The sequence below is a fragment of the Armigeres subalbatus genome, unplaced genomic scaffold (genome assembly GCF_024139115.2).
Source record: "Armigeres subalbatus isolate Guangzhou_Male unplaced genomic scaffold, GZ_Asu_2 Contig1002, whole genome shotgun sequence".
In the NCBI taxonomy this organism is placed as follows: domain Eukaryota; kingdom Metazoa; phylum Arthropoda; class Insecta; order Diptera; family Culicidae; genus Armigeres; species Armigeres subalbatus.
This window is the reverse complement of record NW_026941740.1, coordinates 29,262-49,917: the sequence shown is the minus strand read 5'-3', so window position 1 is coordinate 49,917 and position 20,656 is coordinate 29,262. Positions and strand designations below refer to the sequence as shown.

Sequence of the window (20,656 nt, the reverse complement as noted above, 5' to 3'; positions counted from 1 at the left end):
GGAGGGAGATGGCTTCAGTGACAGTGAAATTCTTATTCGGTTTTGTTATTCCAGCAGTACAATTACGGGCGCGCATCGTATGTGCTGCAAATATGTATTCGTATGGATGGCGTCATAATTGTAAGCAAATCCAACAACATGTTAGGTTTTATAAAACGATTCTGTTACAATTTCCAGGACCCATACACAATAAAAACACTATATACAGCTTATGTAAGGCCAATCTTAGAATATTGCAGCATAGTTTGGTCCCCATTTTCAGCTATTCATGCCAACAGAATTGAGTCAGTTCAAAAACAATTTTTATTATATGCATTACGAAAGTTAGGGTGGACCGAATTTCCATTGCCACCATATGTAGCTCGTTGTAAGCTCATCAATATTCATTCACTGAAAGTGCGTCGAGATTTAGCAATGGTAACTTTTATAATTGTTTATATTGTTTCAAACAGAATTGACTCAACGGAGCTATTATCAAAACTTAATTTTATGTTCCATTACGATCTTTACGACATCGTCAAATATTCTCCGTAAATTATCATCGAACAAACTATGCAAAAAATGGCCCAATGAATCAAATGATGATCACTTATAATAAACATTGTGACACTATTGACTTATCGATGTCCAAAACACAGCTGAAACAGATCTTCTCTCGTATTATAAGCTAATGACACTTTACAATAAGTTTAAACAGTATCAACATTATTTAATGTTATTTAGAATAGCTAAGAATACAAATGTAAATAGGTCTACAATTATGATTGACGACAATAAATAAATAAATAAATAAGTTGTTGCCAAGTGAAATTTTCTCTCAAGATTATGATTTTCAGAATCACCATTTCACACAAAATAATTAATTTGCCAGCATTTTGACGTAAACTACGTCTAAGGGGAAGCCTCGGATACAGGGTGCCAAATGAAAATTTCCAAATTGGGGACCGTCACGAAATCATGTAAGATTTCAAAAGTTAATAGCGACTATATCTTTCGATAAGTTTTCGAGAGTTTATTATGAATAGTTTCGGAAACGTTCCACCAATTCGTTAATTGTTTTAAAACTATTGATTGTCAACGAAAAACTATTGAAAATTTTAGTTCTTTCACGTCTGGTAAAAGATTCAGAGCTAACCAACTCCGTTCATGCATCCCCAACACGAACATCAGATTGCTGTAACGCACGCACCTTTTGGCCCACCGCTTCATTTTTCTTGTGCATAGTCGTGTCTTGTCGTCGACGTGTCTTGTCTACCCGTCGACGGGTAGTTGTTGCAGAAAATTATTCACAAAGATGACGTATGTAGCAAATAAGCGGAAAATCATTAAGTGGCTGTCGTCGGTGACAGCAGAATTGTGTAAATGCAATTTTCTCTTCATTTTAACTCGCTGTCGACAAACCTGTTCTACTGAAAAATTTAAACAAATTCTATTGAACGCAGCCGATGCTGATGACAACCGCACGATGATTTCAAGCAAAACCGCAAACGCGCGCGTGGGACTTGAGACGATGGCTGCGCCGGTAGCGGTCCAACTAACATCTGTATGGTCGTCGGTGGTGATTGAGAAAAATGTTTGTTCTGAAAACAGTTTAAAATAATTTTTGGTTGAAATTCACTATTGTGTCATGTATTCAACCTAATGTTCATATGATATTACGATTCTCATTGCACTAAGAGGTTTTACGTAGTTTACGTCGAGCGGTCGTGTCTTGTACACAACCCTTCTGATTTTTTTTTTCGTTTTAATAAAGGGTGTACGGAATCAAATTGTACCACTTTGAACTACTCGCCAAAAATTAGTCTATCAACCGATTGTCATGAAATTTTCAGGGACTGAAATACAATATAGAAGCTTTGACTATGTATCACTGTTTCACTGTAATTCTTAAATACATCCAAATGCTGAAACTTTTTTCTTAAATGAACTCATAAGATTTTGTACATGTCCCTGACTAACATTTTTCATCTATCCCAATCTATCCCAGCAAAAAAAATCAACTAATTTTATTGTCGCAGTCGATTATTTAACTTAATTAAAGTCAACTTTCCCAAAGAAACCATATTTTTTGACGCTTCTAACTATTACAAAAATCGAAAACAAAAAATCAAAAAAGTGCTGCAGTGTGAACCGGCCTGAACAATGAGATTGATGCTCTCTCAAAATCTGACAAATATCAGTCCAAAATTAGATTTCAGCGCTTTTCTTATTTTTTTGATTTTGGTTGTTTACTATAGAAGCGACAAAACAGAAAGTTTTTTGAAAAGTTTACCTGTATTAGTCGGATAAACGAAAATGTTAACGTTGGAGTTAGAAACCAATACGAAATGTTGACGCGAAAGGCCAAATTAACATTTTATGTTCCGTAATAATCAATTTTGGAGGCTTCCGAAGCTCGTGTTTTCATTCCAGACCAGTATCTTTCAATCTGCCGCAATTCTGGTGATATCGGGGTCAAAGGCAAAAAATAGGATTACTAACATCTTTTTATAAGATGTGGAATATGGAGGTGAATGCGCAAGATTTATTTTCACACGTCCTGTTCCTTCGGCTGTATTTTCGAAACTACTGGAAGTTTCTTAATGAAATTCACGCAGTGTGAATAACACATGCTGAAGCCGTCTTTCACTAAATTTCGTTGTAATCAGCCCAGTAGGTGAAATGTTATCGACTTTTGAAAGTGGTGCAATTTGATTCCGTAAACCCTTTATAGCAAATTTAAAATATGTCCATGGTGTGATAGTGTATCAATGTAACTACTATTCACTTAAGCAGAAAAATAAGTTTACTATCAATTGAAGGTAGGGGAAATCAGTTTTTGTTGCTACTATTCACGACTGTGCTGAAACTAATAATTAAATCTGTATATTTATTACAAAACGAGTGGAAAAACTTACCGACTTATTCCTATTCCAGCTGAACATATGGAAAACTAAAGTTTACCTTTGTGTGATGATCATACCCAAAGATTGCCGCAGACATTCTATTCCTGAACATCGATCGGATGTTGGTTTTAAAGGAAAACTTGAAGCGTCCGGAGCAGTCCACAGCATGCTTGAAGGATTGCCTTAACCGTCACAATAAACCATTCCGAAACACAAAATCGATTAATCTTCACTCCTCCTTGCCTCGAGTCGAACAATAAACGGAAAAGCCTTGCATCGATCATTGGCAGACTTCCTCGGGTGGTAACTTCTAGGGTAGGTACTTTTTGCATTTTATTATTTTTTTAGTTTTAAAATAATTTAAAATAAGTTCAGATAGGGACCGAAGTGTGTCGTGTGGACGTATTTTTGTTTTATAAAAAAATGTTTCCGTCAAAAGTGTTATTGAAATATGAAAGGTGTGCAGAATATTCAAGGACGAAAGAAGAAAGAAAAAATCAACCAGAATACAGAAAGTCATGTTTGAGGAGCAGCAACATCTGTAACACCTGTCGATGTATAAGAGGACCTAATGCCATGTACATACTACTTCCGGAGTTTGGTATCAATTAGATAATTGCTATTATCAGTAAGATGGTGACCATGCAGGTATTTAAGAACATTCATACTTAGTGCCAGGTCATTTGGACACTGCTGCCATACATCTGAGGATGCTGCCCAATTTTCGTCCTTGAGGCGTTGAGTAGCTTAGTTGTGAGATTCATTTCCTGGGGCAGTTTGGCAGTTTCTATATTGTCGAAAATTTTCTTGGCTTCTTGTATTTCGCAGAGTGTGCCAGTGAAATCAAATAATGCGTGATAAGATTGGACAAGTTTATTCAATACTCGTTATGGAACCTCTCCGAACCGAATGGCGTATTGTTTACACGTTTTACTAAGTTAAATGTATATATATCCATACTTCTTCAATATCTGGTACCCCAAACAACCATCGTCAATATTACTAATAGGCCACATTTTAACTTTTTTGGTGTAACGCCAGTAAAATTTAAAAATGCTTAGTATATAATATGCATGCAATATATTGATATATTTATAAACACTTGTATTGAATCGGCTGATATCCATAAAAAAACACAAATTCAATCTAGTTGGTGTTCCAGAATTTTGATATTGCGGAGCCCCCACTTAGTTAGTTCGTTGAAATTTCCATTCATCTCTATGTACAGGGTGTTCAATAAGTTCGAATACAAATGTTTGATCATAGTGTTTGTAAGCCCAATGTACATATTCTGTATTAGTATTGGTGTCAGCGTTAGCGGTATATATATACGCTATCGGATGTGTGTGGTGTTGACATTCTGTCACTTGTTGTTTGTTTATCACGCGCGTTGAAAATGGATTGGGGCATCATAAATAGCCGTTTTTGAATGTTAAAATCATTGCGGCGTAGTACAAAACTGAGGTTTTGGGGACGATTGATGCCCCCAGTGGCCCGGTGCTTAAACGGAGTTGAGCCCTACGTGTTCTAATAGGACGATAACCCTTTATACACGGAAATTGCGATTTTAGCCTAATATGGGGACAATTTCATCGACTTTTTGGACAAAACATTGCGACCTCCCAGCTTCCCGGATTTGAACCCTCTTAACTTTTTTGTTTGGTCCTTTATCATGTTAAATCTGTACGAATACAAGGTATATAACTTGGACCAGTTCAGGACGTAATTCTCAAAATCTGGAACGAAATGCCCATGCAGATCGTGCTTGCCGCGTACGATGGGTTTTAGAAACGTTTAAAGCTCATTAAGAAGTAAAAAATAGAGGTCATTCCAAAAGAAATGGTTCAAACGTTCTAATAAACAATGCTTCCAATGAAATGCAACTGGGAAATGAAATAATTTAATCTAAATTTAAAAACATTTTTTGAAAGTGTATTCGAACTTATTGAGCACCCTGTAAATGAAAACCAGCAACTATTCATTAGTTTCTCTAACGGGTAACGAGTAAACTGTACATTTCTCGCTTAACTCGCTCAGCATTTTTTTCATTAATTGGTTTGGGTATTGCAAGCAACAGACTAATATGAAAGCTTTTGATTGCAGTACTCAAATTGACTTGTGAGGAAGGTGTTGTTTTTCCTTTTGAAAAGTTAAGCGAGATTTCTTTTGTGTTGTCCGCTTAGTTAATTTGTTTTCTTTTTATCTTGTACTCGTTAATCCACATTCCCGGTAATCCATAACAAATATATCACTGCATGGAAAACATTCTCTTTTATTGTCCCCAATCACAACTCTTTAACATTCTTTATTACGATTATTTAAACATTTTTTTCTAATTAATGATTTGAAAGTATTACTTCTACGTGAAGTTAACCGATTTACAATGATATGAAAATGCTAACATCATCTTCCAAACTCAGACGTACATGTTCATGATAGAATTAGATGCGAAAGTATAGAATTGATAGTTCCGTTAGGATACGGCAGGCATGAAGAATGTTTTTGTGCTCGCTTTTAAATAGACTTCTATAAAAACATTCTTCATGCCTGCCGTATCCTAACGGTACTATCAATTCTATACTTTCGCCTCTAATTCTATCATGAACATGTCCGTCTGAGTTTGGAAGATGATATTAGCATTTCCATATCATTTTTTTCTATTAAACCTATACATCAAATTGTTTTATGAGAAACAGAGAAAAACATGATTTGCCAAATATACGGTAAGATAATCGTTCTGAACATAAAGTGTACTGCCGTCCTACTACGTTTCCGTGCTAAACAAATCGAGTACACGTTTTCATACCGAGATTTAGGTATATGTTGAAAATATTGCAGGCCAGTTTTTCTTTTCACTTTTTGCGCGCAGAACGATCCCACGATCATGTTTTGTTCTACGTTGTGCAAATGAATAAATTAATTAACAAATACAGAACAATCACGCGATCTTCGAAATCTCGCGCTTAGTTTCATGCGTGGCTGTGTGGATCGATTTCTCTTCGTCGATGTTTTCTTTTTATTATTACCGAATTGCGCTAGTTTGTTCGGTGTGATAAAGGATGATTGTATCTTGCACCAGAATCTATAATCACGGTTGTAGCTTTTGAATCAATTGAGTAATTAACAAACTATAAAATCGATTAAGAGAGGTCGGTTAAAACAGTTGCGCCCCTGTTTGTTTGTTTAAATTAATTAGCAAATGAAATATTAGGGCGCGTCCGATCGTTTAATGAGCAGTGTTTCCTTTAATGAGCAGAACGATCGCGCGATCATAGAGATATCAGGATTTGCGTTGTGCGGGTAATTAAATTAATTTGTGTTCTATCGTGTTTCTATTGGTACGCAAAACAATCCGGCGATCATCGAAATATTTTGTTCTGCTAAGTGCGGTCGTCATCAAACTACACGCTACACACGGCCTTCCTCAAGTAAAGCTTACTACAATTCACTATGGGTCTCCGTCTTGGAAGTGAATATATAGCCTTTTCATTACACCTTGGTGTACGAGAAAGGCAAAAAGTCCCAAAAATGTTCTAAGACGGAAAATTTCATGCATTTTTAAGTCATTTAGCATCAAAAACAAAATTTCGATTTTCGATTTTTTTTTTTGGTCCCCCACTGTGAGCAATGTCGTTTTTTAAATTCGATGACAATTTTTTTCTCATACATTCCATTGGCACCCTGATGTCCAAGGTCTTCCAAAATGGTCTTGAGTTAAGATTGAGATATCTACCAGATGCATAATAGCTAAAGAGGTGTTTGTGTCGAGCAATGTCTATTCGAATGTGCGTACGATCCATCCGCGCCTTCCAAAAGGATTAGCGGATGATTTAAGCGCCACTCCTAATGGAGACCATCCACCTGTTTTAGGGTTGCCCGGCCTAAGACCTTTCAGGGGAAAGGGTTATTGTTTTCCAATAAATTGAAGGAAAGCGTGAAGATCAACAGGCTACAGGTATTCCAAATAAAAATTACTCCCCCTTCAAAACACACTCGATCATTAAAAAGAGCAAAGACAATCTAGTTGAAGGCAGAATATCCGCTTACAGTGCTATCATCATCGGTTGGCTATAACAGCTTACCCCGCTCTGATCTAGAAAGAATGGAGAGTGTCCGTTGGTTGGATTCAGGGCCTCCACAGTAAAATAATCTCCAAGAAAAAAACCTACAGGAAAACGATACCGAGTGACATAAAAACCTCCTCTACATTACCTCTTCTCGTTCCAGTATATTGACTCGGTTTGTCTTCGGTACCCTATAACATTTTATTCAACCTCTTGATACAAAGCATTCGCAATAGACATGCATCACCAATAGACAATTGGGAGATGGCAAATAAAAAATCATCTTCGCCAAACGCGCTTGGGCGATTTAATTTGCATGCATGCGTTTACTTATGGACCATATATTATTTTTGTTGCCGTTGTAGTAGCACCATGAGCGACGGGGACGCTGCTGTTGTTTGTTCGCCGGATGAGCCGCTTGGCTGGTCGACGAACGAACGGTGCGGTGCCGTAGGCGGCCTGATGAGCGAACGACGCCTACGCACGTGCTTTACCGATGGAGATGGCGACGCTTACCCACGGCTCATCTAAACGATGCCGGTCTCTTACACCGCGGTCGCGGTGCGCACTCTGTTACGGTTTCTCCTTCTACGCTATAAAATTCTTCATGCGCCGTCGACGTGGCCCCTTCCGGCGAAGTGGACCACCGGAAAACTTTGAAGCTGCAATTAGGGGTCAGGAGTTTTACACTCCACACTCGCACAGTTCCTACTGCTAACACGTTTGATTAATCGCACGATAGTTCGATCGACTTACTTTTTAGCTATGAGAGAGAAGTTTTAACTTGGATTAGTAAATTCAAAGGGCCTCCATGTCACTATTGTTCTACCTTCCAAATCACCTCACGACGCGAAGCTAAATCGGACAACGCCTGCCTCTTCCACAATCCAGATCAAAGTGAACGAGTCACAGTCAAGAATCCTCAGATTAAATGTAAGATTGTCCTAATTCTTAGCCTTCGGTTTCGACCTCACGAAGTCCCTAGATGTGTTCCCCCTCCTAACGATCAAAGTGCAGGAAGCAATTAATCCATTCGGATTGCAGCCTACTTTGCCTGCCGATCTTTTCCTAAAATTATTAAAGAGGCTTTGTAGGGATTTTCCCCAGGTGGATGGTAGCTAGCCGACTCCGTGACGTAATCAACAGCGCTCGCATTTGCCAACACATGGTTTGCACGTTGATCTGTTGGTCTAGAACGTACTTTACTTCGCAAAAGCGCGAAAGAATTTGCATCATTTCCAGAACTGTGCCGCCAATCATATCAGCCGTGTGGGCAAAAAATTATTAAGTTCGCCAAATCACGGGTTCCAACCATTGTGCAGTGCTCATCAGACCTTTTTTCTATCGCATATTCTCCAGCAAAAAGAATTTCCTGCGAGAATATGCGTGAGTGAGCATTCTCTGCTCGTGAGAATGAGTGAGAATTACGATCCCTGACTGCAGTATATGAATAAATGATAAAGTTGTTTTCCAGTACAAATTATTCATTTATTGTTTACCAAGGTATATGAAATTGAGTGATGCATGTTTATGAATTGGAACGTTTGTTAGATTGCAGTACCGATTCAATCATAGTTTCTACTGATTGAATATCATGATACAGTTACCGTTCACTAAATGGAATATGTTTACGGTCCAATAAGCGAACGTGCGAAAAGAATCCGCATTGCGCAATGTGTACGAGTTTCACAAATGTAATGATCACCTGCTGTTTAGCTGGGACTAGTTCCAATTATTTAACTTCCAATTAAAAAGTGTTGCGTCAGTCCGAGTTCTGCCCCGGTCGAGTATAGACGCTTACTGGAAATTAATTAAACCAACTACCGCGATCGCGAAAGTATCATATTACCCCCGAGACCGTGAAAGTGTCGAATCACCAATTACTAGTGCCGTCGACCGAAGCGTAAACAACATACATAGGGCTCTGAACTTGAATAAACACTGCGCCACCGGCGACACCAACTTGCCGGATGAGTGCATCCAATTTCCCCGACTGGGGAAACCTCTGGGGAAACCCAGAGAAATGATAATGGTGATGGAAAGGATGGAAGAGGATAAAATTTCACGGAGCGTCCCCGATACTTGTGGAAAAAACAATCCAAAGTTACTGTGGAAGCGGAACCAGCGCAAAGAAAACGAAGGATGGAAAAATTCTAGTGACGGTGAGGAACGAACATCAGGCAAAAAACCTGGCTAAAATTGAAAAATTGTGTGACGAAATTACCGTCAAAGTGTACGAGCACAAAACTTTAAATTCGAGCAAAGTAGTGATAGTCTTCCGAGACTTGAAGGAAGTGAGTGACGACGAGCTTCTGGAAAACCTATCCTCCCAAAGAGTTACGGAAGTCAAACAGTTGATGAAAATGCGCGACAATGTTAAAACTCCGATGGGAGTTTTCGTACTTACGCTTAAAGGAAAAACACCCCCCAAAGAAGTTAAAATTGGATACACTGTGCTGGAAACAAGACCATGGTATCCAAATCCGATGCGTTGCTTCAAGTGCCTAAAGTTTGGCCACATTGGAAGAAACTGTTCAAGTGAGAAAAAGTGCGGGAAATGTGGAAATAACTATCATGAAGAATGTGAAAACCGAGAAAAGTGTATAAATTGTGGAAACGAGCACGGAGCGTTCTTTAATGAGTTAAAAAGTGAAAAGGAAATAATTAAAATCAAAGTGGATAAAACTTGTCTTTCTGGGAAGCCAGAAAATGATAGAAGATCAAAGCTCGAATACTTACGCCGACCAAGTGAAACAACTAAACGAAGAAAAGAAAACCCTTGAAGAAAAGATCAGAGCTGACATCAAAAATCAGTTCGAAGTGAAGCTGAAGGAATACAAAGAAGAAATCAAAAAAGTCACAAATGAAAACGAGAAAAAGATGGAATCCATGGAGGAAAAATACAAAGCACTGAACCACAAATTCGAACATCTGGTATCAGTCTACAAAGAGGAGAAAACAAGAAGAAAAGCAGCCGAGAACGAACTTGATAGTCTGAAAAAAGACAACAGTAAACTACAAGCAACATTAAATTTGTACGCACCCTCCCATAGCGGACAGAAGAACCCAACTAAGCATACAAGAAGTCAAGAGAAGCAGCCAAGTTCACCTCCAAGGAAAAAAGGAAACAAAATGAAAGCAGTTACCGAAGAAGTAGGATATATTTCCACAGACCCAGAAAATAACTCAGATGACGGAAACGAGAAAATGAAATCCTAGAAAATAATAGCAAAACCAAAAAGCATTACAAAATAGCACAAACAACACAAGACCACTCAAGTACAATCAGCAGTGAACACCATATAATTTCATGGAATGTAAGAGGCTTAAGAGGAAGAAGGCCTGACCTCAACATCCTTGTAAGCACTTACAATACAATAGCTATTTGCCTTCAAGAAACTATGTTGCCAAAACGACAACCAATCAGAAATCAGAGGATATTCAACATACCATCGTCCAAGAACAAACGGAGCAAGAGCAGCAGGCGGTGTAATAATCGCAGTAAAAACGACATCGATAGTCAAATCATAGATATTGATACAGATCTAGAAGCAATTGCAGTTAACATCGGAGCACCACTAAACGCAAACTTACTAAACGTATACCTCCCTCCGGGGAACAGATCACAAAAGAGGATATTATGGCTTTAATAGAACAAATTCCTGAACCTTTCATCCTGGTAGGTGACATAAATGCCCATCATCCCTTATGGGGATCGGAAAATATCAGCACTAGAGGTACACCACTCGAATCACTAATAAACGAGAAGAACCTGATAGTTCTGAACAACGGCGAGAAACCCTACCTACACAGCGGCACAGGAATCGGACCTTGCGTCGACATTTGCCTCTGCTCTAGTAAACTAGCGGGCATACTGGAACTTACCGTCTGTGAGGAGTCACACGGAAGTGATCACATTCCACTAATTATGTCGACACCGTCAAAATCGCTAGCAAGTGATCGTATTCCAAGATGGAAAATAGAAGATGCGGATTGGGAAAATTTCCAAAATAACATTAACATTGAGACGAAAAATGATGTCATCGATCAAGTAGAAGAAATAACTAAACAAATAATAATAGCAGCAGAACAATCAATTCCAAAAACTAAACCAACAACTGCTGGAAAACGTGTGCCATGGTGGAGCAAAGAAGTAGCCACAGCCGTAAAAAACTAGAAGAAAAGCTCTACGTAAACTTAAAAATAACAAGAACAAACCTCCAAGCCCGCAACTAATATACGAATATCAAGACGCCAATGACAGAGCACAAAAAATCATCACAGAAGCAAAAACTAGCTCTTGGAAAGAATTCGTCAGCAAATTCAACGTTCATACTCCGGCCAAAGAGATGTGGAGCAATTTTAGGAAAATTCAGGGAAAATACCAATCATCAGCTATCAGAGAAATCAACTTTAACGGCCAACGCATGAACACAAACATTGAAATAGCAAACAGCCTAGCCGACCACTTTGGAAAAATATCAAGCGATAAAGAGTACAATCAAAACTTTATACCATTGAAGAACAGGATCGAGCAAACACCTCTCGAAATAAGAAATGAGGATACAGCAGAGTACAACGCACCATTCTCCAAAAACGAACTAGCAGAGGCAATGGAAGGATTAAAAGGGTCATCTCCTGGTCCAGACAACATACACTATGCCATGATCACTCATTTGCCAGTAGAATATAAGAACCTCTTGCTGAAAACATACAACTGGTTGTGGAATGAATCCATGTATCCAGTTAGTTGGACCAAATCATTCGTAGTACCTATTTACAAAGGAAAAGGGGAAAGAAACAACCCTGGAAACTATAGACCTATTTACCTAAACAGTTGTCTTGGAAAGATCATGGAAAGAATGATCAACAACAGGCTAATGTTCATCTTAGAAGAAAAAAAATCTAATCAATCAACACCAGTATGCCTTTAGGAAAGGTAGATCTACTACCGATTATCTGGGCCATTTTGACAACATCGTGAGAGAAGCAATGCATAAAAAGCGGCTAACACAAGCAGTTTTTCTGGATATTAAAAAAGCCTACGACACAACCTGGCGCAGATTAGTTCTGAATAGAATAAGCGAATGGAAAATAGGAGGAAACCTCATCAAATATCTTCAACAAATGCTGATGAAAAGGAGCTTCAAAGTTAAGGTAAACGGCATGTACCTCCGCGACACGCTAATGGAAAATGGTTTGTGTCAAGGATCAGTTATAAGCGTGACCCTGTTCTTGATAGCTATAGACACCATATGCTCAGACCTACCACCAAACGTCCAAGTCTTACTTTATGCAGATGACGTAGCTTTGATCTCCAGCGACAGTAACCAGAAGAAAATAGCTAAAAACCTGCAACTTGCTTTTGAAAAAATTGAAGCTTGGGAAACCCACACTGGATTCAAGATCTCAGCCGAAAAATGTGCAACCGTAGTATTCAAAAAGCGAGATCAAAAAACAAGCCAACGTAAACCTTAAAATTAACAACGACATAATACCGTACAAGCTCAGTCATAAATGTCTTGGAGTAACACTAGACCAACATCTAACATTCAAAATACACATCGAAGAAATAAAGGCAGCATGCCAGCAAAGAATACAGTTTTTACGTTGCACAACCACCAAACAATGGGGTGCAGACCGGCAAACTTTATCAAAAATATACAAATCAGCTGTACTAGAGAAAATGCTGTACGGCGCGCCAATCATCTCCTCAACCTGTGAATCTACAATGAAGCAGCTAGAGAGCATACATAACCAAGGACTGCGAATAATAACAGGAGCTTTTCAAACCAGCCCAATAGAAAGCCTACAAGCCGAATCGGGTATACCAAGTCTTAGAAGTTTCTTCAGTCAAAGACTCGCTATCTTCGCAACAAAGCAAACAAACAATGAACAGGCTTTAACAAATAGTGCAACAGACGAAGAGAATAACAACAGCTCAGGAGAATTGTGGGCCCAAGGCCCAGCATCAGAGCCAAACAATATCAGAACAAGAAGCAAGAATATTATCGAAAATATTGGAATTCCTCTACCACCAAGCAAATCCCTAAATATACCAAAAACTCCGCCATGGATAAGAAAAGACATTCTAATAGACAAAACAATGATGTCCGCTAGTAGAAACGGAAAAAAACCCAAATGAACTTAAAAAACTGTTTGCTGAAAGAATCCACACTAAATATAAGTTCTGCAAGCTAATATACACGGACGGATCAAAAACGACTCTAAAACGGGATACAGCATAGTAACCGACGAAGGAATCATACGCAAGCGAACCCATAGTCTACTCAGTATTTATAGTGTGGAGAGCCTTGCAATAATAGAGGCCCTAAACTGGATTTCAAACCAGGAAAGAGTAGGCGCATATATTATTTGCACCGACTCTTTAAGTGTTGTCACATCACTAGAAAAGAAGAAAATCAGAACCAGCTTGAAAGACGAGATAGTTCATCTGTACACCAACATAGGGAAGAAAGGTACATCGGTAACATTCATGTGGGTCCCTAGTCACATAGGCATCCCAGGAAATGAGAAAGCGGACAAAGAAGCAAAGAGTGCGCTAGAGATGAGCACAATTACGCGGAAAACAGTTGATCACCGCGAAATAAAACCATCATTAAAAAAAGTATGACTAAAAATGGGAATCTTAATGGAATTCAACACCCCACAACAAACTTAGAGAGATAAAAAACACTACCAAACCATTCAAAGAGGCGCTAACAGGAAATCGCAAAGAAGATGTCATACTCAGCAGACTACGAATAGGCCACAGCCGGCTAACACATGCATACTTACTGGAAAAGGAAGACCCACCAAAGTGCGTAAAATGTAACCACCCACTCACCATTAAACACATTATCGTTCAGTGCCCTGGATACGACGACGCAAGAAAGAAAATCGGACTCCAACCAAACATGAGGGAAGCATTAGCCGACGACAACAGTCAAGCAAAAAGAATACTGGAGTTCTTTAAAGAAATATCGCTGATCGACGCGATTTGACCCCAAAGTGAAACCTTGAAGAAGAAGATGGAAACACCTTGATGAAGATGAAATCGCTGCAATAACTCTCAAGGAGAAAACGATCGATGCCATACAACGTAGTAATTTAGGCAGTGTCAATAAACTCTGTAAACTCTTGACAGACTCGAATAAAATTTTAAAGAGTCTATAATAAACAAAAAAAAAAAAAAAAAAAAAAAGTGTTGCACATTGCAATCAATAAAACTACAACGAACATACGAGCCCTTGATACTAATGTGATTAGCTTATGTATGGAATAATCTTGAGTCTTTCTCAGATCAGTTTCTCCCAGCACTATGAAAACTTTGGTGACTCTGTTGGTGCTTCTAATGGCCACAGTAAATGGAATTGAATCAGGATCGTTTTTTGGAAGCACTGCATCTGAAGATTATTACAAACGAAGCAATGTTTTCGGTAAGTGATTTCTTATTTAAAACTAACAACACCATGCGTTACATAGTGGTGTTGACACCAACACACATTTCACGCTTCTAACGCGATTGGAAAACATTAATTTCCCAGTCTACCTGAGTTCTGTCCTCTCAACCTTTTCTTGACTTACATTAAATTATTAATGATTTTATGAGGCTAATTCATTGCTACGTTGGAGTCGATCCATTTCAATTAGTTAAAAATGTTAAAACCCCAACATCATTGATTACAGATTGCCTTATCAGATATTACCTCCCGTTATCTGAAAACGACGGAACACCGGTTTTCGGGGGTCAGAGAGCTTTTGATGGGGAATACCGACACATGGTGAATATTTTGATTTGATAATATTATTTCTAGACTAACATTTGAAAAGGGCGTAACAGCCAAAATTTATTCCTTTTGATTCTTCGTCCACACATATAGCTTTATATGTAGACGAAGAATCAGAAGCAATAAATTTTGGCTGTTACGCCCTTTTCAAATGTTGGTCTAGATTTGAGTATGTAGTGTAGAATTGTCAATAGTGAGGTGCTGAAAACAGTTGAGATATTTTATTCTGTTTCATTTTTATTTTGGCAGGTTGCAATTGGTTGGGTATACAATGACAGCATAAAGTACTTGTGTGGAGGTAAGGGGCCGTACACTAATTACGTAAGCAATTTTTCTGGGTTTTTCAACCCCCTCCCCCATGTAAGATTTTTCCCATACAAATATTTTTTCATTTATATGGAACGTAAGAAAATGGCAGACCCCCACTCCCCCCATAAGTGCTTACGTAATTAGTGTACGACCCCTAACACAATTCATGAAAAGTTTGTACTGACAGCTGCACATTGTTACGTTTTCGTTGATGAGTATTTCTAAAAGAGCTGAGAGTAATCATGTCATATATATTAAAATCATTTTTGTTTTTATACTCAAGGGTTCTTCCGACTATCGTGCGAGCAGGAGACACCGATCTGGGCGATAATGAAAATGACTTGTTGGTTCAGCAACGGAACATTTTACGGGTCCTGAGGCATCCGTTACATCGATACAGTAAAAGCTATCATGATATTGCATTGGTCGAATTAGACGAGGCGCTGTTTTTTAATTTGTTAATATCTCCTGTGTGTCTATGGCTTGAAAGTTACATCCCCCAGGAACCACTCAATATTGCTGGCTTCGGTGAAGTGAATCTGGCAGAAGGTCCCAGTTCAACCCTTCAGCAGGGTTATGTCACGCTTCAACCACCACAGAAATGCGAGAAGATGCTGCCTTCCAGACGTATTCCTGACGGAATATTGGAGAGCCAATTTTGCGCATCCCACGACACTATGGATACATGTGAGGTAAGCAATTTTAAGTCACAGGATTCTGTTCGGTATCTAGCGTTGCATTAGAGTAGAGTGGGGCAAGAGTGCGCGTGGGGTAAGAGTACGTTTTCTATTTTTTGAAGTTATTAAAAAAGATGAACTAGCAGCACTGCATCAATTTGACAGGTATTCTGACCAACCATTGTCATGTGTAATTGAAAACGATTTGAATAAACAACAAGGGAGATATGAAGTTAGATAACTTTTTGATCATTTTGCTAAAAATAATTGTGTTTCCCCAACTAGTATATCATTACCATATAAACGTTCAATCAAATGAACTTTATACTATTTCGATAGCCTATAGTATAGAGTACTTTATGGTGCAGAACACCAATCCGATTTTGGGGCGGTGGGGTTAAAGTACGCAGGAACGGGTGGGGCAAGAGTACGCATATGAACCTTCCAGTTCTGATGTCAAACCCGTATCTTCGACCGAAATAAGACTACTTACAAAGTGTAAACATCCACAACAAAGAAAAAAGGGACGGAAATTATCCCAAGTTCGCCTTTTAAGGATAAGCTGAAGTCCTTTGGGACTTAGGGAACAAAGCAATGAAGCGAAATAATGAAATTGTATAAGGTATTGCTTTACGCCTAAACATAAAACACAAATTCATATTGATGATTACTGCATTTGATCAAATGAAACATTCATAAATTACGCAACGATTAGCTATGAAGAATTTGCGACGTTTGTATGACGATCCATACATTTTTAGAGGATTCATATAAAAAGTGTAATATAAGGGGAAGGGCGATTAAATGGCCAAATTTTGCGTTACGTAATTGGTAGACTGCCTTTAAGGAAAATTCCTTTGTTTACGCCAATCGAGACCTGGTATATCTTCACCTCTGTAGTTTTTTTTTGTATATTAAAAAACAATGTTTGTTTTTTATTCAAAGTTCTTATTTCTAGGACCTACTCCCCCTTTCAGTGTTCCGTAATCTTTAAACGTTCCATAATATCTCTTCAATTAAGATCGATTAAATGTTATTAATTCTTATTTGTGTAAATATATACTTGAAACGCATGATTGGAAAAGTGCGTACTCGTACCCCACCTGATGCGCACTCTTACCCCACCGGTGGGGTAAGAGTACGTTTTTGAGGTGTCTTGCAATAAGGCTTCTGCTAAAACGAATAAAATAAATTTCACTAATTTTTACACTGGGTAACATAAAGGAAGAGTATACAAATCGTTGACATTGATTTGATATGCAGAAGCTTGCTTCATAAGAGCCACATGTTCGATTGAAAACTAAGTGCGTACTCTTGCCCCACTCTACTCTATTTGGCAGGGTGATTCAGGCGGTCCAATCGAGTTAAGAAGAATCGACCTATACAAACAAGAAGTTTCTCTAATCGTCGGAGTTACATCGTTTGGAACGGCTTGCGGTAGTGGATCGATTGGAGTGTATACAAAAATTTCAAACTACGTAGATTGGCTAGAAGAGCAAACGAACCAGTCGTATGCTTATGATCAATGTGTGTCGCGAATTTTACATTCGAAGTATCAACCATTTGAAATCTCACACATTCCTACGAACACACCATTCCCATACGTTCATCTGATAAGGAATCGTTCTGCTGAACTCGAATATGACTGTATGGGAACTCTAATCGACGATCAGTTTGTTGTTACATCGGCTCTTTGCGCAACACATCAAGCCGGTTCCCCGAAGTTCATATATGTTCCGGCGAATGAGGAATACGTGGCCATTGATGAAGTGATTCCACATCCTCAGTATGCAGTGAATTCCCTGGCAAATGATATTGCCTTGATAAAGTTGACAAAATTTTTGAAACGTGATCTTAAGCCAGTTTGTCTATCGCAACCAGAATACTCTAGTCCAAATCCTGCAGTGGTGTCGTTTATGATCAACACAGCCACAGTGGAGAAAAGAAACTTCGAATATTTTTTCAAGTACTTTTTACCCGAAAAGGATCAATGTCACGGATCGACAAATGAAGTTTGCATGCAAAGTAACCTTCCGTTGATTCCCAATATTTGTCAGGTAAGTGTGAACAGAACACAGAACATGGTGTTAGATTAAACAGAAGTGATAATAGTGTTCCCATTTCCAGGTTATGGATGGCGCTCCTATTTTAGAAGTGAACGACTTTGGTATATCTTTGCTCTACGGCATATCAAATGCTAAAAGGAGCAAATGTGACGGAAAACTTCGAGGTACTTTAATTGAACCGCATACTGAATGGATAAACAGTGTTTTTCAGAGCTACATTCTAAGAGAAGTTCTGATTTTCACTTAGTTTTAAAAATTGTGGCATTACTTAACAAAAACAAATACTTTTCGTTACTTGTGAGATGTAGTTATTGTTAAGTCTACGATACATAAAGTATAATAAATCGTTAGGGAAAACTACTTTAAATGTTTGCTTTTGTACGTTCAAATACAATGCCTAATAATTTGGAGTCTTCCTCACTATCTTGTCGGTAAGATACCTTCCTGGATACCTGGTTGGCTACAGCGTCGAAACACCTATGCCTGGCGTATTGTAGAGCTCCATAATCGTCGGTCTTGGGCGATGTTCCTCCAGTTTCCCCGAACGTTCAGGGTCCCCAGGGCCGATTCCACCGCGTGCAGCCAGCGTGTTCGTGGCCTTCCACGAAGTCGCCGGCCCCTATCTGGTTGTTTGTTGAATATTGTTTTCGCTATTCTTTCTCCCGACATTCGTACTAAGTTTAGGATTTATTATAACGTTTATCAATTTATAATGTTTATCAATTATTATAAAATACACATATCAAATGGTAAATAAAACATTCAATAAATTTGACGAAGATAAAAATAGGATCCTCGTCAAACAATCCTCTTTGCGTTTCAGAAGCTTTTTTATTTATGATGATTAATTAAACTGTTGATAAGTTTTTGGTTGTTTTAAAAAGTACTGCGATATGTGAAATGGGAGTCTACGAATGGGAACAAACATAACTAGTTTTCTAAATAAAATCCAACTATGAACGTGTTTTATTGTTAAAGCAAGACATTGAGAATACATTCGGAAAAACTTCAATTCTTCTAGACAGACATTGAGAACGAATTCGCTAAAAGTTCGAAATCTGCTTCATTGAACAAATTCGGGAATAGTTCAAATCTTCTTCAGCTAACTCAATCGCAATAAACAGCCGCTGGCCAGGTTTACGTATTCAGCGTTGACTGAATCATTGATGGTCGAGAAAATTCACAACCACAGTTTCCACCGCTTGTCCCTCCTACCAGGTGACCCCGTCCACCATGGCGAAATAAACCACACTGACTCGAAGGAAAGGCACGCCACATCTACGTCCAGTTCGCCGCGTTGTCGTTGGATCAACAGTGGGCGGTTGGGTTGGAAAAACCGTTGAAATTTATGACTTCGGTGAAATGAAATACAACAATATGATTCAATTTTCATTTGGGTTCGTCTTTTTTGCTCGTTGCGGTGGAAGTTCAAGTTGCAAACGAGCACAAAAACGCTAAACAGTAGAACGAAAAAGCTTGATTCAATTTCCACTCGCGGTTACCATCCAACGTTGTCCGTGCTTACAACGAGCCATTGCATTGTTAGTGGGGTGAAGGTTAGACGGCCGTGTGGCGGTGGTGGTGGGAGTCCATCGGCCAGGTGGCGTTTGGAGAGCGAGATTTATGGCCGTTGATCACGGCAGCCCTCGAGACAGCCATCTACCGGGGGTGCTTTTGCTGGTAGCCAAGAGCCAGAAGGAACCACACCGGAGGACCTGGCAGCTAGGAAAACACCTGCTTTATTACCAAGCGGCCGCTTCATTTGTGTGCGTGCTCACTGATGTATGATAATAAGTTCTGAAAGGCTGTGCCCATTGTTTGTTAAATGGAAAGCACTTGGAAATTATTGGAGTGCTTTTGATTCCAAACAAGCCGGGGAGCTTTTCTTGCTTTTGACTCGTCGTGGCTGGAAAATGGTGCAGTATACAGAACCGTTGGGTTTGGTAAAACGGTTGCATCATGATAGTCGAACGATGGCCAAATGCAATGCACATGGAAGTACTCTCAATTAAGATTAGTGTTCGATAGTTTAGCAACTTATTGAACGGTAGCACGGAATGCTGATTTTTATTATCGATGACGACGGTATCTGTATAACAAATCATAAATGAAGGCAATAAAGCTTCACGGTAACGATTTAACTTTTTATATTGCGTTTTTGGAGATCATGAATTGCCTTTCTGAGGTGGTACAAATCGATAAAAAAGACATTATGATTACAGAGATGTATGGTTTTGAAGGTCATTCATAAAGGGATAATCCATTCAATAGAATAATAAATGTTTTGTCCGTGCAGCACACTTCTACTAAGACTTCAAAAATCTTAAGCTTATTCGAATCGGATATCCTTGCAGATTATGAAAAGATTGAAATACAGTATTTACCCAATTTTGTCACTCCCCGAATTTATCTACCCTCAATTTTATCACGTTTTCGACCCGATCTTATCAATGTTCTTTTTTTTTAGTAAATAATGCCGCGAGCAGCAATGATTTTCATAAAATAACTTTCATCGCCAGTGGTTTATTTATTACATTTATATTTCTAAGTACCTGTCAAGAATTTTGTAAGCCAATTCGACAAGAAATTATAGGTCCTGTTCACGTATTTCGCCTTTATTTTTGTTTATGCCTCAACTGATTCAGATTTCTGAAACAAATTAAAAAATAGAAAATATCATTTTCCAGTTTTGTCACATTTCTAATTTTATTTCCTCAATATTCACCATGGAGTGATGAAACCGCGATTTTCCTTGGATTTTCTATGGCGCAACATTATCACTCTTCAGCCTATCTAAAAACGCTTTAACAAATATTAACTGCGATGTTTCAACCCCAAGTTTACATTTTTTTTTCGTATAGGTGA

General features: G+C 38.6%; 2 protein-coding genes across 2 annotated transcripts; both read left to right on the top strand.

Moving 5' to 3' along the window:
• The first annotated feature begins 9,658 nt into the window (after positions 1-9,658).
• On the top strand, positions 9,659-10,168 carry LOC134202097 (uncharacterized). Its single transcript, XM_062677173.1, has one exon. It carries the CDS (start codon positions 9,659-9,661, stop codon positions 10,166-10,168), a length of 510 nt encoding a protein of 169 aa, XP_062533157.1.
• A 4,084-nt stretch (positions 10,169-14,252) lies between these two features.
• LOC134202096 (polyserase-2-like) lies at positions 14,253-18,137 on the top strand. The gene is made up of 7 exons (XM_062677172.1): positions 14,253-14,388; positions 14,639-14,733; positions 14,989-15,038; positions 15,204-15,263; positions 15,332-15,740; positions 17,066-17,782; positions 17,853-18,137. The coding sequence occupies exons 1-7, from the start codon at positions 14,271-14,273 to the stop codon at positions 18,036-18,038; spliced, it is 1,635 nt and encodes a 544-aa protein (XP_062533156.1). The 5' UTR covers positions 14,253-14,270; the 3' UTR covers positions 18,039-18,137.
• Positions 18,138-20,656: the final 2,519 nt, after the last annotated feature.

Bases quoted from the DNA above. Each gene is read 5' to 3' on its own strand.
- LOC134202097 (XM_062677173.1), top strand. From the start codon at position 9,659: ATGATAGAAGATCAAAGCTCGAATACTTACGCCGACCAAGTGAAACAA.
- LOC134202096 (XM_062677172.1), top strand. From the start codon at position 14,271: ATGAAAACTTTGGTGACTCTGTTGGTGCTTCTAATGGCCACAGTAAAT. The intron at 14,734-14,988 runs GTGAATATTTTG...TTATTTTGGCAG, and splicing joins ATGGGGAATACCGACACATG to GTTGCAATTGGTTGGGTATA. The intron at 15,741-17,065 runs GTAAGCAATTTT...TCTATTTGGCAG, and splicing joins ACACTATGGATACATGTGAG to GGTGATTCAGGCGGTCCAAT.